The sequence below is a fragment of the Panulirus ornatus genome, chromosome 13, assembly GCF_036320965.1.
Source record: "Panulirus ornatus isolate Po-2019 chromosome 13, ASM3632096v1, whole genome shotgun sequence".
In the NCBI taxonomy this organism is placed as follows: Eukaryota; Metazoa; Arthropoda; class Malacostraca; order Decapoda; family Palinuridae; genus Panulirus; species Panulirus ornatus.
In genome coordinates, this window is record NC_092236.1 from 55,130,286 (window position 1) to 55,147,434 (window position 17,149).

General features: G+C 43.3%; 1 protein-coding gene across 1 annotated transcript; it reads right to left on the reverse strand.

Annotated features, from left to right (window-relative positions):
* Positions 1–9,479: 9,479 nt before the first annotated feature.
* LOC139752641 (carbohydrate sulfotransferase 8-like) lies at positions 9,480–15,525 on the reverse strand. Its single transcript, XM_071668392.1, has 5 exons — positions 13,967–15,525; positions 11,427–11,530; positions 10,965–11,123; positions 10,490–10,744; positions 9,480–9,869 (listed from the first exon to the last, which is right to left on the reverse strand). The coding sequence occupies exons 1-5, from the start codon at positions 14,390–14,392 to the stop codon at positions 9,656–9,658; spliced, it is 1,158 nt and encodes a 385-aa protein (XP_071524493.1). The 5' UTR covers positions 14,393–15,525; the 3' UTR covers positions 9,480–9,655.
* Between the last annotated feature and the right edge of the window lie 1,624 nt (positions 15,526–17,149).

The window sequence follows — 17,149 nt, forward strand, 5'->3', positions numbered from 1 at the left end:
TACACATTTAATTCATACTTTAATCTACAGTACACATTTGATTATACCCTAATCTAAAGTACACATTCAATCTATACTTTATAGTACACATTTAATTCATACTTTAATCTATAGTACACATTTGATTCATACTTTAATCTATACTTTAAAATATTTCTTCACTCCATGATCAAAGTAGACACCCTCTTTTAGAAAACAGACAGGGGGGTGAGGGGTTTTCACAAGAACTCAGCAGGGTACGACAGATGGGGTTCCAGTATTCTGTGAACTGTGGGATAATGACGAAGAGTTGCAGACTTGTAAAAAAAAAAGAAAAAAGAAAAGATTATTATAGAGGACATAAAACATAAAATGAGATTTTGTAACTTCCTCCTTTCTCCTTATGACTCTTGTTTTCTTTTTTCTTCTTTCATTAGAAAACGGACAGGAGGGGAAACGCCTGCATTTATTTTGTTTTTTCTCCTATGTCTGAGGCATTACTTGTTCTTATCACCTTTGCCTAGATAGTAGAAATGATTCACACTCATGTGTATATATATATATATATATATATATATATATATATATATATATATATATATATATATATATATATATATATATATATATATATATATAGTGTGTGTGTGTGTGTGTGTGTCTGTGTACACACCCGCCAGTAACAGTGTTTAGAAACTTTATATTACAACAGGAGAAGATAAAAATAAATATGTTACACACACACTTGTGGACATGTTGTAAGGCGTTCGTACCACAAGTAGTTTCTTTTAAAACCATAAAGCAAATGTCTTATATCAACACACACACACACACACACACACACACACACACACACACACACACACACGTAAAGAAGCACATTGCTCAGTGAGGTAAAGAAAATGTGATGTCTGACCTCAATACATTACAGACAAAAAAAGTTGAACGTCAGAATTCTTATGGTGGAAACCAGATACTTGGTATGAGGTTGTTCGGTCTGAGAGAAAAAAAAGAAAAGAAAAGGGGAAAGAGGCTAATGGAGGAAAAGGAGAATATGGAACAGATAAGAAAATGGCGTAGGAAAAACAAGGACACTGACGCAGAAATATGTGATAGATGGGGAAAAAAACACACACACATACACACACACACACACACACACACACACACACACACACACACAGACGACTTTTGTCGAAGACAGGAGATAGATAGATAGATAGATTGATAGATAGATAGATAGAGAGATAGATAGATGGGTAGATAGATAGATAGATAGAGAGGTAGATGGATAGATAGATAGATAGATAGATAGAGAGAGAGAGAGAGAGAGAGAGAGAGAGAGAGAGAGAGAGAGAGAGAGAGAGAGAGAGAGAGAGAGAGATAGAGAGAGAGAGAGAGAGAGGTGTAGCATACGAAACCAACGCTGCTTAAAAAGCCTTTCTAAGATCATATTACTGACTCTTCTTTTTTTTTTTCTTTTTTTCCCACAAGACAACTTACATACTTGGTCTTGAGCTGACGACTCTCTAGTTAACGATTGTAAGACGCTGTACCATCTAAGTCCCGCAGCTTGTGAGTAAATTTCATTCTGGTACGTGATTTCTTTAGGGGTGGGCCACTGGCACCTTCGTTTTCTAAAGAAAGAGAAAACAGTGGTGCGTGTGATGTAGTATATGCAAAAAAAAGAAAAAAGAATCACAGGGAAATGAAAGACATTAACTTCCCAAGTGCATTTTCATGTAGTGATCACATCGTCAGGGGAGATGACAATAATGAGACAGTAGACGTAGTAGAACATTCAGTTCATATACAAAGAAGAGGAGGAGCTGAGACGCTGTTGGTTTAAAAAAAAACCGTTCTCTGATGGTGGTGTTCGGGTCTGGCACTGCGTCTGTCGTAAGATATCATCATGTTCACAAGACACCGAACTGTTGACACATTTTCCCCACGACAAAGCTATCCAGTTTGTATAGACCTTTCACCCATGTTAATGTTACAGTTCAAGACTGATTGGAGTAAGCTCGGACGCCTCATATGCCCTGGTTCAGTTTATTGACAGCATGTCTAACACTGGGTAACATAGCGCTCCAATTTTACCCCATCCCGTGCAGGTCTTTCACCCTCCTGCATGTTTAGGCTCCAGTCGAGCAAAATCTGATTCACTTTAGTCTCCACTTTAGTCTATCCCTTCTCCTTGTTCCTTTTTCTTCTGACACATTTACAAATATCGTCTTTATCAACCTTTATTCACTCATTTTCTCCATATATCCAAAGTATTTGAGCACACCCACTTCAGTTCTCTCAACCACACTCTTTTTTTAATACCACACCTCTCTCTTGCCCTCATCTATACATGTGTGTGTATATATATATATATATATATATATATATATATATACAGAGAGAGAGAGAGAGAGAGAGAGAGAGAGAGAGAGAGAGAGAGAGAGAGAGAGAGAGAGAGAGAGAGAGAGAGAGAGAGAGAGAGAGAGAGAGAGACATAACGCAAAGCCCCGTAAAAAAAGAAGAAAGGAAAAAAAAAACAATTAAGGTCATAGAATGTCTCATATGAGAGGGAAGTTCCTGAAGGCGTTTCACTTTCTCCAGAGTGGGTCATTTTGGTGGTCAATTTGTGGTAGACTTCCCTCAACACCACAGCGGGGAGCGTGTGCTGGTCTGTATTCTCATGCGGGAGAGGAGGGAAGGAAGGAGGGAGGAAAGGGGAAGGAAACACAGCGAGACCGACACACACACACCCACCCGTCCTCCTCCTCTCTCTCCCTCACACACACACACACCCACCACACCACCACCCACTCTACCACCACCCCCACTACACCATCTCCTGAGAGAGAGAGAGAGAGAGAGAGAGAGAGAGAGAGAGAGAGAGAGAGAGAGAGAGAGAGAGAGAGAGAGAGAGAGAGAGATTGTCATACCGGACGTACGTCTGTGAAATGCAGGCAGTCAAGCCTGTTGCAGGCAGGTGGGGGGGGCGGGTTTGTTTTGTTTACATTCCCTCTGAGTTCACGGTGAGGGGTTCGAATTTCTTCGAGCGGTTCGAAACTAGGGTTCGATACACGCTCGATGAACCGAGGCTTCAAATGATGACATGAGTGACTCTTGGCTCTCGAGATGTTTAGGTATTTATATGTCTGTAAGGGTGTTTATGTATATACTAGTGTATGTGTAGATGGACCCAAGGATTTTTCCTCTTCTATGTGGTTCTTGCACAGCGCCCAGGTAGTCGGGCAATGCCACCGGGCGAGTCCATTGGCCAAGAGGGATGATGACGTTGCGCAGATGATGGCTTCCCCGGAGTGATTGGTCGAGAGAGAGAGAGAGAGAGAGAGAGAGAGAGAGAGAGAGAGAGAGAGAGAGAGAGAGAGAGAGAGAGTGAGAGAGAGAGACCCAGACCCCCCTGCATGACATCAACTCATTCCCACCCCTCCAACCCTCGGAAAGTGACGTCCACCCACCACCTGGTAAAGTGAGAAACCACCACCCACCCCCTGGTAAAGTGAGAAACCACCACCCACCTGGTAAAGCGAGAGACCACCACCACCCAACCCCCTAGTAAAGTGAGAGACCACCACCCACCCCCTGGTAAAGTGAGAGACCACCACCCACCCCCTGGTAAAGTGAGAGACCACCACCCACCCCCTAGTAAAGCGAGAGACCACCACCCACCCCCTGGTAAAGCGAGAGACCACCACCACCCAACCCCCTAGTAAAGCGAGAGACCACCATCCACTCCCCTGGTAAAGCAAGAGACCACCATCCACCCCCTAGTAAAGCGAGAGACCACCACCACCCAACCCCCTAGTAAAGCAAGAGACCACCACCCAACCCCCTAGTAAAGCGAAAGACCACCACACAACCCCCTAGTAAAGCGAGAGACATGGATCCACCTCCCATCGTAAAAAAAAAAGAAAAAAGACAAAAAAACACAAAAAAACACACATACACCCTTTACGCTACGAAGCGCCAGAAATGACCTAACCACGCGTTTTCTTCTACCGCTCCGTCTCCTTAGTGAAGGCGACGCTCACAAGTGAAGGTTGGGGGTCTATGAATAGATCTTCAACGAGTCGGAAGTGAAAGCCAAAGGGTTCGTGTTTCGTGATGGGAGCTTTTTAAAACCTCGTGATATACATAACTCTACCACATGTCCCACGCAGAGTGAGGTATGAGACAACTGGTTTGTGTGTGTGTGTGTGTGTGTGTGTGTGTGTGTGTGTGTGTTGTGTGTGTGTGTGTGTGTGTGTGTGTGTGTGTGTGTGTGTGTGTTTTACGGCTTCTCTATGTATACGAGGTGAAAGTGAGTGGACAAGCTGGATGTAGATAGAGATAGGGTGATAGATGGATGGATGAATTGATAGATAGATGGGCGGATGGATAGATAGGTGGGTGGATGGATAGATAGATAGATTGATGGATGGATTAATAGATAAGTAGATAGATAGATAGATAGATAGATGGATAGATAGATAGATAGATAGATAGATAGATAGATAGATAGATAGATCAATAGACAGATAGACAGATGGAAAGATAGATAGATAGATGGATGGATAGATAGATAGATAGAAATACAGACCTGATAAATAGATGTATAGATGGATAGACAGATAAACAGAGAGATAGTTAGACGGATAAATAAAGACAGATACGTAGATAGACAGAGATAGACAGATATATAGATAGATAGATAGTTAGAAAGATTGATAGACAGATAGATAGATAGATAGATAAACCCCCTCCCCTTTTCTCCACCGCCGCACCAGACCACCACAAGAAACACCAGGAACCTCAGTGCTTGCGTGTCATTAGAGCGAAACGAAGCGAATGACGTCACAAGAGATCAAATATGGTGGTCTGGGTGAAAGAAATAGAGACCTCCCCCCTTCCCCCCTTCCCTCCCCTCGTCACCCCACTTCGACCGGGGTCATCCTGGCAAATTGGCCCCCCCCCCCCTGTAACAACCGTGACCCATTGTTGACCTCGGATTGGAGCGAGGAAAGCAGAAACGAATGATGTTCTGTGGAAATACACACACACACACACACACACACACACACACACACAACAGCTGTTTCGTTCCTTCAAGCACAGGTGGGAAATTTGGCTTCCGTTCCGCGTGTGGCACAACCACGCTCTGTTAATGACGAACTACATCCCAAAATACTTCCCCTTCCATTAATGAACATTTTCTTTCTATGACAAAGAACATTTGTACGTGGATACGGTTCTGCGGTGTGTTCTTCGACAAGTGGTTGTGGGTTTTGTTCATACGTAAATACAGTTGTGTGTTGTGTGTTCTTAGAGTATCGACATTTTATTGATGTATATACATGTATGTATACTTTTATTGATAATGATTATGCAACGCTGATTTAGTCATGTTTACAAGAATGGGGTCTGGAAGGCGCACGCGCGTTCGTGTGTGTGTGTGTGTGTGTGTTTGTGTGTGTGCGTGTGTGTGTGTGCGCGTGTGTGTGTGTGTGCGTGTGTGTGCGTCTGTGCGTGTGTGTGTGTGCGTGTGTGTGTGTGTGTGCGTGTGTGTGTGTGTGTATTCTTCACTGACTCATTACATCTTTGCTGAAAATGGCGACTGTGTTCTCCAGCCGAGAACAGCAGCGTGGAGCAGAGAACACGTTGTTATGCACGAACTCATGGAACACGTCATGGAACACGTCATGGAAACATGTCATGGAAACACGTCATGGAACACGTCATGGAACACGTCATGGAAACACGTCATGGAACACGTCATTGGAACACGTCATGGAACACGTCATGGAATCCAGATTCATTGGGAAATCATGAATTATTTCGTGACTCTGGGGGAAATAAGGGGGTGGAGGAGGGAGGTGTGGAGATGGGGGAAGAGGGGTGGAGATGGTGGAGGAGGGTGGAGGAGGGTGGAGATGAGGGTGGAGATGGGAGGGGGTGGAGTTAACTTTCTAGATCTTACCCCTCGCATTTATTCACCCACTTCCAGAAACTAATTATGTCCGAGGGAAATCTAGCCAGCGTAAGAGATCAAACAGTTTAATTGAGTTTCGAACGCGGGAGGAGGAAGGGGGAGGGGGAGGAGGGAGGAGGTGAGGGGGGGTGAGTTGGGGTTGGGGGGGTTGAGGGAGGATGTGTAGTAGTAGTAGTAGTAGTAGTAGTAGTAGTAGTAGTAGTAATAATAGTAGTAGTAGTAGAAGTAGTGGCAGTAGCAGTAGCTTTCCAACGCCCCTCTCTCCATTCTCTCTCTCTCTCTCTCTCTCTCTCTCTCTCTCTCTCTCTCTCTCTCTCTCTCTCTCTCTCTCTCTCTCTCTCTCTCTCTCTCTCTCGTTTCGTCAACTCCTGTGCCCAAAAGTCGTTGTCTCCCCCTCAATTTTATGACCTCCGTCAGAAGCCATTTTCTCTGCGTTCAGCCGAAGACTGCTAAAGAAAACGAGGACGACTGCATTGGAGCCTAACCTAAATTGTGTTTTATTTGTGTCTTGTTCATTATTATACTTGATCGCTGTTTCCCGCATCAGCGAAGTAGAGCCAGGAAACAGACGAAGAATTGCTCATCCACTCATATACACATATATATACATAAACGCCCATACACGTACACATACATACAACACACATATACATATCAACATATACATACGTATATATACACATACATGCGTAGGTATATATATACATACACAGACAAATACATATATATACTTATACATATTCATACTTGCTTACCTTCATTCATTCCTGGCGCTACCCCGCCCCACAGGAAACAGCATCGCTACCCCGTGCTGCAGCGAGGCAGCTCCATTAAAACAGACAAAAAAGGAAAAAGAGAAAGAAAAGGCCACATTTGTTCACACTGTCTCTAGCTGTTATGTGTAATGCACCGAAACCACAGCTCCCTTTCCACATCCAGGCCTCACAAACCTTTCCATGGTTTACCCCAGACGCTTCACATGCCCTGATGTAGTCCATTTATTTTCATATAGAAAATAACATATATATATATATATATATATATATATATATATATATATATATATATATATATATATATATATATATATATATATATATATATGAGATCATCTAAAGAGTGTAAATGAATAAGTTTATTATACAGGATGAATAGTTGGCAGAATCTTCAATGAAGGAAGCTGTTTGTGTCTGCAATATGTGAGGATTATCCATCATCTATGAGGCGGTCGTGTATGATGATCCTCTTTTGGAGCTGTTCATACACAGGGGTAAACGAACCGTGGGTGGGAGATGATGATGAAGAAGAAGGGGTAGAAGAAGAAGAAGAAGAAGAAGAAGAAGAAGAAGAAGAAGAAGAAGAAGAAGAAGAAGAAGAAGAAGAAGAAGAAGAAAGAAGAAGATGAAGAAGGAGAAGAAAGGGAGTAAGAAGATGAAGAAAGAAGAAGAAGAAGAAGAAAGGGAGAAGATGAAGAAAGAAGAAGAAGAAGAAGAAAGGGAGAAGATGAAGAAAGAAGAAGAAGAAGAAGAAAGGGAGAAGATGAAGAAAGAAGAAGAAGAAGAAGAAAGGGAGAAGATGAAGAAAGAAGAAGAAGAAAGGAGAAGAAGAAGAAGAAGAAGAAGAAGAAGAAGAAGAAGAAGAAGAAGAAGAAGAAGAAGAAGAAGAAGAAGAAGAAGAAGAAGAAGAAGAAGAAGAAAGGGAGAAGATGAAGAAAGAAGAAGAAGAAGAAGAAGAAGAAGAAGAAGAAGAAGAAGAAGAAGAAGAAGAAGAAGAAGAAGAAGAAGAAGAAGAAGAAGAAGAAGAAGAAGAAGAAGAAGAAGAAGGTGTAGGAGGCAGATAAAGTGATTAAAAGAAAACGAGCCAGCAGATATACAATACAGTTGCCTGATGTGTGTGTGTGTGTGTGTGTGTGTGTGTGTGTGTGTGCAACACAGAGCATGTTCCTCCAACAGTAAATGTCTCTACTCTCTCTCTCTCTCTCTCTCTCTCTCTCTCTCTCTCTCTCTCTCTCTCTCTCTCTCTCTCTCTCTCTCTCTCTCTCTTTCTCGCACAGACTCTGTGCCTCTCCTTGGTCTAAAGATTCGAAACTCGATGATTTAGTGGATAAGGACGTCGAAACTGTGGACTTTAGTCCAAGAGAAACCCTTACTGCTTTCGCTGTGATTCTTTTCCTTGTTTTTGACGCCAAAGGCTCCAGTCTTGGACGAATGTCCACATCAAGGCCGAGCCTTAGTTGAAATATAGTGAAGATAATGAACTGGGAAAAACGAAGAAACAAGGGAAAATATTTACGAATTTTGGAGGAAGTGACAAAAAAAAAATGTCTTTTAATTTAAAATGTGCCAGGTCATAGTTATTAGGAAAGACGAGAGAAAGTAGAGAGTTCCAAAGCTTAGAGGTGTTAGGGAAAGAAACAGTTATCAAAACGGCCTACCCTTGAGTTGCCAACGAGATTATGATTTCCTTCGAGGTGTTAGGGAAAGAAACAGTTATCAAAACGGCCTACCCTTGAGTTGCCAACGAGATTATGATTTCCTTCGAGGTGTTAGGGAAAGAAACAGTTATCAAAACGGCCTACCCTTGAGTTGCCAACGAGATTATGATTTCCTTCGAGGTGTTAGGGAAAGAAACAGTTATCAAAACGGCCTACCCTTGAGTTGCCAACGAGATTATGATTTCCTTCGAGGTGTTAGGGAAAGAAACAGTTATCAAAACGGCCTACCCTTGAGTTGCCAAGGAGATTACGATTTCCTTCGAGGTGTTAGGGAACGAAACAGTTATCAAAACGGCCTACCCTTGAGTTGCCAAGGAGATTATGATTTTCTTCTGGAAAATCAATTTGGCATAGTGCCCGTGGTCATATCATGTGTGGGTAGCGATGCTGAAGTTTATGTACGGTAAATTTGTAGCGGTGATTATCAATCAATCAATAGGTGATTTGATATTTAGCAATCAGTCAATAGGTAGTTTGATAATTAGCAATCAGTCAGTAGGTAATTTGATGGTACATATTGGCAGACTATAGTGATAAGGTTAATGCTCGATATTGTCATACCAATTTCCAATGGTCATTGTAATGATATATAGGTCTCCAAGGAAGATCATAATAATGTGTCAGTTTTTCAAAAAGGTCATTAAAATCTGTATTTGTACTGTTAGGGAAACACACACACACACACACACACACACACACACACACACACACACACACACACACACACACACACACACACACACACACACACACACACCCACACACACAAGGGTAGTGAAAGCAAGCAGAGTGGAGGACAGAGGCTAATGGAAAATTACGAGGTACAGTTCCTTTGACGATGTTTCTGTACTGGAAAAATAGAAGGAATGATGAAAGGTGAACGATATTGATAATCGATTGATATCTTTTATTATCTGTGGCATCTGTGATGGCAATAGATGATATCTATATCTCTTGTATGTAAGTCTTTGACTAACACTCCAAAAATAGATTGGAAAGGTCAATTATTATACTAGGTCAGAAAGTATCGTAAGGTATATATTTAAGATAAGTACTTGATACATATATTTTGATCTTATTCAAATACGTAAAGTAATGGGAATGATATTACGTTTGGTCTCAGGGTTAACGTAGTGGCCCAGTGACCTGGGTCAAGTGCAGGTCCCATTTGGGAGAGCCCAAGGGAGGAGGGCAACTTACTTTGGGACTTGTGTCAGGTTTAGGACCTGGGATAGCACTTGTGGTGGGACCTGGTAGCCAAACGCCTCCAGATCCATCTTGTAGAAGCCTATGACCTGGGCCAGCAGCTGGGTTGGTACTTGCAAGAAGTGCTGGATGGTAGAGTTCTTAGGTAAAGTTCCCACCTCAGTCACCCTCACACCTGTGTCTGCAGAGCCTTCCGAGGTGGCCCTATAAGAAGAATATATATATATATATATAAATGAATAAATATATATATATATATATATATATATATATATATATATATATATATATATATATATATATATATATATATATATATATATATATATATATATATATATATATATATATATATATATATATATATATATATATATATATATATATATATATATATATATATATATAAAGGAGATGATTACATAGGCAAAATGAGGTGAGATTAGAAAGATAAGGAATTTCTTCCCATTCCATTTCTTTTATCTCGAATTCCTTTTCGGCCTCTATTATAATTCAGGGAGAGAGAAATATGACAATATCATAACTATGCTCCTATATCATTCATCACAACTATAACCTTGTCAAATCATAACTTGATACACAACAATATGATCTAACTCGTGGCCCACGCATTCTTAGCCGCAATCACCATCTCCAATTAACTATCGTCATAAGGTAACAGCTCACTGCCACACTACCAACAACCACTGTGTGGTAGGACAAACCTTCCCCCCCCCCCCCCACACACACACAACCACCACTACAACAACAACTACTACAAGTACTACCACCACTATACCACTACCCTACGAAGGGTGCCTCACTTGGCATTGAAGTTTTGGCTGAGATCGATGTCCTTGATGGCCAGCTTTTCACGAAGGTACCGTAAGTCTTCTGTGAATGTCTCGAGCCTCATGACGTATCTGTAGGAGAAAGAGCAGGGCGAACATGTTTCGAACACCGGTACCCAATGAGGTTCCCAGCTGTGCATCATCGCGAAGCGTAAGAACTCAGGGAAGGTTACCTGGAGCGTGTGTATCGGCTTCTTCAACGCCTTCAGGGCAGGTTTCCAGAAGTACCTGGAAGGAAGGGGGAAAATGATACCACGAGACGTGTTTTCTACAAAAGAAAGGTATGCGTCAGAAGGCTTTGAAGAGCGTAAAGTCGTCATCAGTCACTGCGTATAGAGACATGAAAGAAAGAAAGAAACACCGGAGGAAACGTGACGCAGTAGGTGCGTACATCGAAGTCGCACGTCTACGTCCCCTTCCCTTCCCTCTCCCTCTCCCTCCTCCTCACCTGTAGTGATCGTAGGACTGCGGACGCACGAGTCTCCGTCCGCCGGCGAACTTATCACGGAAGGCGGACAACAGTCGCTCCAGAGGATGCCTGGTGGTCATGATGTTCAAGGCCGTCTGGGCGCGTCGCCTCACGCTGGAGACCCCGCCCAACACCTTGCTGTCGTGGTTGGAGGAAGTGGGGGGGAATGAAAGGAGGGAGAGAGAGAGAGAGAGAGAGAGAGAGAGAGAGAGAGAGAGAGAGAGAGAGAGAGAGAGAGAGAGAGAGAGAGGAGAGAGAGAGAGAGGAAGGCGAGGTTCTCTTCGGTGCTCACTTGGACGCGAAAGGGAAAGTGGATGATGGAAGGCAGGTGTCGAGGGATGGCATCCTGTAGCCCTATGAAGTGAACGTGCGCTCTCTCTCTCTCTCTCTCTCTCTCTCTCTCTCTCTCTCTCTCTCTCTCTCTCTCTCTCATGGACTCACCAGGCCTTGATCTGGTTCTTCCAGTAGTTACCATGCAGGGTGCTGGTGTTGGGCGCGACGCCTCGTATGTGATGCAAATGAACCATCCAGGTCGACGTCGCGACCTGCAACAGGTGACGCAATGGTGATGCAAGGATGGTGGCGACGCATGACGCACAGCATGAATCAAAAAACATATGCTCGCCATATCTTCCTTTTTTTTCCTCCGGGAAAGGAGAAGGAAAGGGAGAGAGTCGGACGAATGGAACAGACTTGGGTTATGAGTGAGAGCTGAGACGACACATCGACTTGACGTAGGAGCTGGTCGAACAAGGGAGGTGGCTGGGTTGGTAGTGATTCTACTTGAATATAGAAGAACCCCCCACGTAAATTGGCGAGGGAGGGTTGAAGAGGCGGAGAAGGAGGGGGAGTGGGGTGTGAATGGACGGTGTTGGAGGGGGTGTGAATTGACGGGGGGGATGAGGAAGTGAGACGAGGGGGATAGGGTGGTGATGCTGCTTGAACGTAGAAGCACCCACGTAAATTGGCGAGGGAGGGTTGGGGAGGTGGGTGAATTGACGGGGGGGGGGATGAGGGAGCGAGACGAAGGAGTCGGGTGATTGAAGAAATCTCGGGGGCAAGACAGTGCTTGAGCAGCATACGAGAAGGAGGGGAATCTCATGGCCCAGAACCCCGTAATCAGCCTTAACGTCAGGGGATGTTGTGGGGCCCGGGAGGGTTAAGTAGATGACGTAATGAGGATGTTTCGTTAGCTGTGGTGAGGCCAAGCGTGCGTACGTGTGTGTGTGTGTGTGTGTGTGTATGCCTTGTTGTCAGGGAATCCTTGTGTCTCCTTCTTTCTTTTTCCAAGGAATGGGGCAACATCATTCTGTTGGGGATGTAAAATGGGGTCGTTTGATAAGTGGCAACCCCAGTAGTGTTGGGGAGGTAAATGGGGCGTTTCGTTTGGGGGCTCGATATGTGGTGGGGGATTATGTGTTATGGGGAGGTAGATGAAAGGGACGTTCTTATGTGTGGCGAACATACACACACACACACACTCACACACACACACACACACACACACACACACACACACACACACACACGCACGAACACATACATATGTATGTCTGGTTCAACACACACTCAAAAGATCATCAGAGGTGAACTGCTCACAAGCCAACTGCAGACTCCCAGTACCCTGAACCTACACACGGAACCCAGCGAAGCCTCCTGCGGCGCCACCTTCAGGAGCCGACTGCAACAGACATTAGATTTTCAATCAACGTTCTTGTTAGCATTTCGGCGTTTCCCCATCGGCTCTCGCAGTCACACTATGTTAATCACCACACGTCTCTCTCTCTCTCTCTCTCTCTCTCTCTCTCTCTCTCTCTCTCTCTCTCTCTCTCTCTCTCTCTCTCTCTCTCTCTCTCTCTTACCCTTTCATTACTTACTCGATTAAATCACCTCAAACATTTCATTTCCAATCCACCTAACCTCCACCTGCGCAAGGCCTTGTTTTATACAGCATTACCGGTGCTGCCGTACCTTCAAACATACTCAATTTCGCCCTACCATATAGCGACCTTTCTTTCCATGCATTATTTATCGCTCCCAGAACCTTCGCCCCCTTCCCCACCCTATGACTCACTTGCGCTACCATGGTTCCATTTGCTGCCGTGTCCACTCCCAGATATCCCAAACATTTCACTTCCTCCTGATTTTCTCCCATTCAAACTCCCATCTCAACTAATCTGTCCCTCTACCCTGCTAAACCTAATGTCATTGTCTTTTTTCACATTCACTTTCAACTTCCTTCTTTCACACACTCTTTCAAACTCAGTTACCAACCTCTGCAGTTTCTATCTCGTGTCTGCTACCAGTGCTATATCATCAGCAAACAATAGCTGACTCATTTCCCAGGCCCCCCTCATCCCCCAAAGGCTGCAAATTTTCCCATCTCTTTAAGACTCTTGTATTTACCTCCCTCACCATCCATTATATCAACAGATTAAACAACCATGGTGCATTACACACCCTGCCGCAGACCAGCTTCACATGGAACCTCTTACTCCCTTCCCTTCTTACTCGTACACATGCCTTACGCCTTTAATAAAGACCTTCTCATTGCTTGAAGCTGCTGACTTCCCATACCAAATATTCTTACGACCTTCCTCAATGCATCTCTGTCAACTCTATCATGTGCTTTCTCCAGACCCATGAATGCCACATAGAAATCCGTCCGTTTCTCTGATCATTTTTCAAACAGCGTTTAAAACAAACACCTGATCTAAATATCCTCAACCACTTCTGTTCCTTCACAGTCTAATGTTCTGTATATGCCTTCACCTTCGCAATCACTACCCTCCCATACAACTTGGCAGGTACACTTAACATACTTATGCCTCTGTAGTTTGAACACTCGCCTTTTGTTCCCTCCTCTTACCTTCATATAGTGGCAAGATATATTCATTTCGCCAATCCTCAGGTACTTCCCCATAGGTACACCAAAAATACCCTACACATATGTTTATAGTTTCTGAGCCATTTTCAGTTACCTTCGGAGTCAGGCACACCATGAGGTTATAGCGATCAGAGAAGTAAAGGCGCTTCCTATAAGTGGCGAAGAGGTTGGGTGTTGGGTTGCCATTCCTCTTGCACGCCTCCTGAACTCGCTGAAGCCTCTCTTTAAATCTCCTTTCCACACTGGCGTACCACTCCTCCTTGCCGCTGGCACCCGTCGGCGTCGACCTGCTCAAACTCCCTGCGCTACTCACATTCCTTGTGAGAGTCAGGCTGGCTGTGGACCCCTGGCTCCTGACGTTTATCATCTCCTCGCCCCCAGCGGAGGTCCTTGGGATGACCACCGTTCGAGGGTGGAAGGGCCCGACGATCGTGAAGGAGACGTAGAGATAAAGAAGACACGAAAGGACGAACAGACCCCCAAGAATAAGGCACAATCTCTTGAGTCTTGCAGACATCATTATGACCAAATGTAACCGTTGTTGGTTTATATGTTACTGCCAGGACTAACGTTAGCGTTATGCTGTTGTCTGCGTCCTCCTGTTGACCGTTGTCTGCGTCCTCCTGTTGACCGTTGTCTGCGTCCTCCTGTTGACCGTTCTCTGCTTCCTCCTGTTGACCGTTGTCTGCGTCCTCCTGTTGACCGTTGTCTGCTTCCTCCTGTTGACCGTTCTCTGCGTCTTCCTGTTGACCGTTCTCTGCGTCCTCCTTTTGACCGTTGTCTGCGTCTTCCTGTTGACCGTTGTCGCAACGACAGGTCACGATGGGGTCCTCACTCACGTGATGCAGGCCAGAAGAGATTGGATCAGTTCTTCATTTCTTTTTCTTTTTTTTTTATTAATCAACAGATGAAGAATATATATGATCGACGTGTGTGAGTCTAATGTCGTACAACTTTGGTTCTCCCTTCAAAGAGATGGTCGCATTCAGTCATTCGACGGCACTGGTCTACGCATAAGTCACACTTTGGAAGGAACTGATGATGATAATAATAAACTTCTGAGATGCTTAAGCCATGGTGTTTCAGTGAGCATGGCTCAGTCACGTGGGAAAGGTGGTGTAGGTAAAACCCGAGAATTTTTACGTTTACTGAAGCACTTCTAATCTTTCTTCTTCTTCTTCTTCTTCTTTTTTTTAAACTACCAATTTACTGTTTTACGTGTGTAAACGAGATATATTCTTCTCTCTAGCAGCAGGTTGAACTTCAAATGACATCTGTTTGAAGAATATATATTTTCTTTTTTTTCTTCGTATTTCTTAACTTTCACAGTTGGTCAGATCTCTTTGTTCTTTCTCACCATCAAGTTCCTTTGTATGTGATGTAGATATGTAATCGTAATTCCACTCATATAAACACCATCTACACCATCATCGCTACCACCACCACCACTACTGGTTTAACCTTGTGTCTAAAAATTGGAGTTTACTCCTTCGAAGTCGACTGCGAAGCGACACAGAAGAAATGATGTGAGCTGGGGCTGGTCAGTCAGTCAGACGCTCCATAAAAACAAACTCCAGGAAAAGTGATCGTCAGAGTTGAACGCTTGCCTTGCGCCTGTGTGGACGGCGGCCAGAACAGCGTCAACACCTTTGGCTGGTGGTGCAAGTGTGTTTCTCGACGTCCCTTTGAGTGTACACAGGTGTTGGGACCACATGTGTACAGATGACACGTGAAAGGTAATCGCGGTATGCATATGACTTGATGACTGATTGCCAGACTTTCTGATGTCTTGAACTAGAATATTATATATATATATATATATATATATATATATATATATATATATATATATATATATATATATATATATATGCTGATAACCACGAGGAAAATAATACACGATAAGTTCCCAAGTGCACTTTCGTGTAATTATCACATCGTCAGGGGAGATACAAGAATGAGACAGAAGACGTAGAACAGTCAGATGATATACAAGGAGGAGACGTAGCTAAGACGTAGCCAATGGTACTCAAGTGTTACCGGATGGTGGTGTTGGGGTTCATGGTGTTCGTGGTCTGGGTGTCATGCCTTTCATAGGACTTTATCATTTGGATAGGAAAGGGAACTCTTTCAAAATTTTACCGACGACAAAGCTATCTAGTTTGTACAGACCTTCACAAATATTCATGCTACAAGTCTTTGTGTATAGGATAATAGAAGATTCAGTGATATTTCTAGTGGTAAAAAATTACGGTGAATAACTGAATGAGCTTTACTCCAGTCAATACAATATTTATAACTGTTACATAATCAAACAAAGCATTCGATTCTTGTCCTGCTCTTTTATTACATCTATATTGCTTAAGTCTAACATAAAGATCCTTATCAGTCTGCCCAAAATGAAACAAATGGTGTTGAGGGAAGCTAAAGGTCAAGGATAGATGATAGACGGAGAGGGATGGGTCACGTCCTCCTTAAATGTGGATGAGTTGATGATAAGCTTTGTGATCTGCTTTTGGCTTCTCGTTGATCCTAGTTGTAGGAGGAAAGTGCACGTGCGTGTGTGTGTGAGTGTTTGTGTGTGCACATGCGTGTGTGTGTGTGTGTGTGCATGTGTGTGTGTGTGTTTCAGTTAAGTGTCTGTTCGATTTGCATCTGTATTCTTTTCACGCTCTCTCTCTCTCTCTCTCTCTCTCTCTCTCTCTCTCTCTCTCTCTCTCTCTCTCTCTCTCTCTTTCTCTCTCTCTCTCTCCCTCCCACTGTGTAATACGGCCCAGTGGAGCGTTCCTCCTCCCACGTCTGACGTGTTCTCTCGTTTCTAAACTCATTTTCTTCATAGTCGAAACAGCTGGAGTCGTTCAATAAAGGATATCAAACAAGTATATTGAGAAACTTTATTGGAGCTTATATTAGGTACAAGAAAAAGGTATAAAGCTTATCAAAGAATCATTAGAATTAGAAATATATTGACTCAATGATATCTAAGGTTCTAATTGACAGTTGTGAAGTTAATTACATGAAATTCCTAAAGATTAAAGAGGTATTTCTATCTACTATTTTTCTCTTTTCTGCATGAATCTTGGATATTACTTTTATTGTCAAAATGTTTTACAAGCACCATCAAACATGATGCAAATTATCATCACCTTCCCATCAATCCATGGGTATATATATTCCCTTATTGAATCAACCCATCAATCTAAGGTATATATTATTTTCCTCATTCAACCCATCAGTCCAGAGGTAAATATTATCTTCTTCAATCAACCCATCAATC

Coding starts and splice junctions, on each gene's coding strand:
- LOC139752641 (XM_071668392.1), bottom strand. CDS start 14,392: ATGATGTCTGCAAGACTCAAGAGATTGTGCCTTATTCTTGGGGGTCTG. Junction 11,124..11,426: donor AAGAACCAGATCAAGGCCTG/GTGAGTCCATGA, acceptor CAACCACGACAG/CAAGGTGTTGGGCGGGGTCT. Junction 10,745..10,964: donor CAGTCCTACGATCACTACAG/GTGAGGAGGAGG, acceptor CCTTCCTTCCAG/GTACTTCTGGAAACCTGCCC.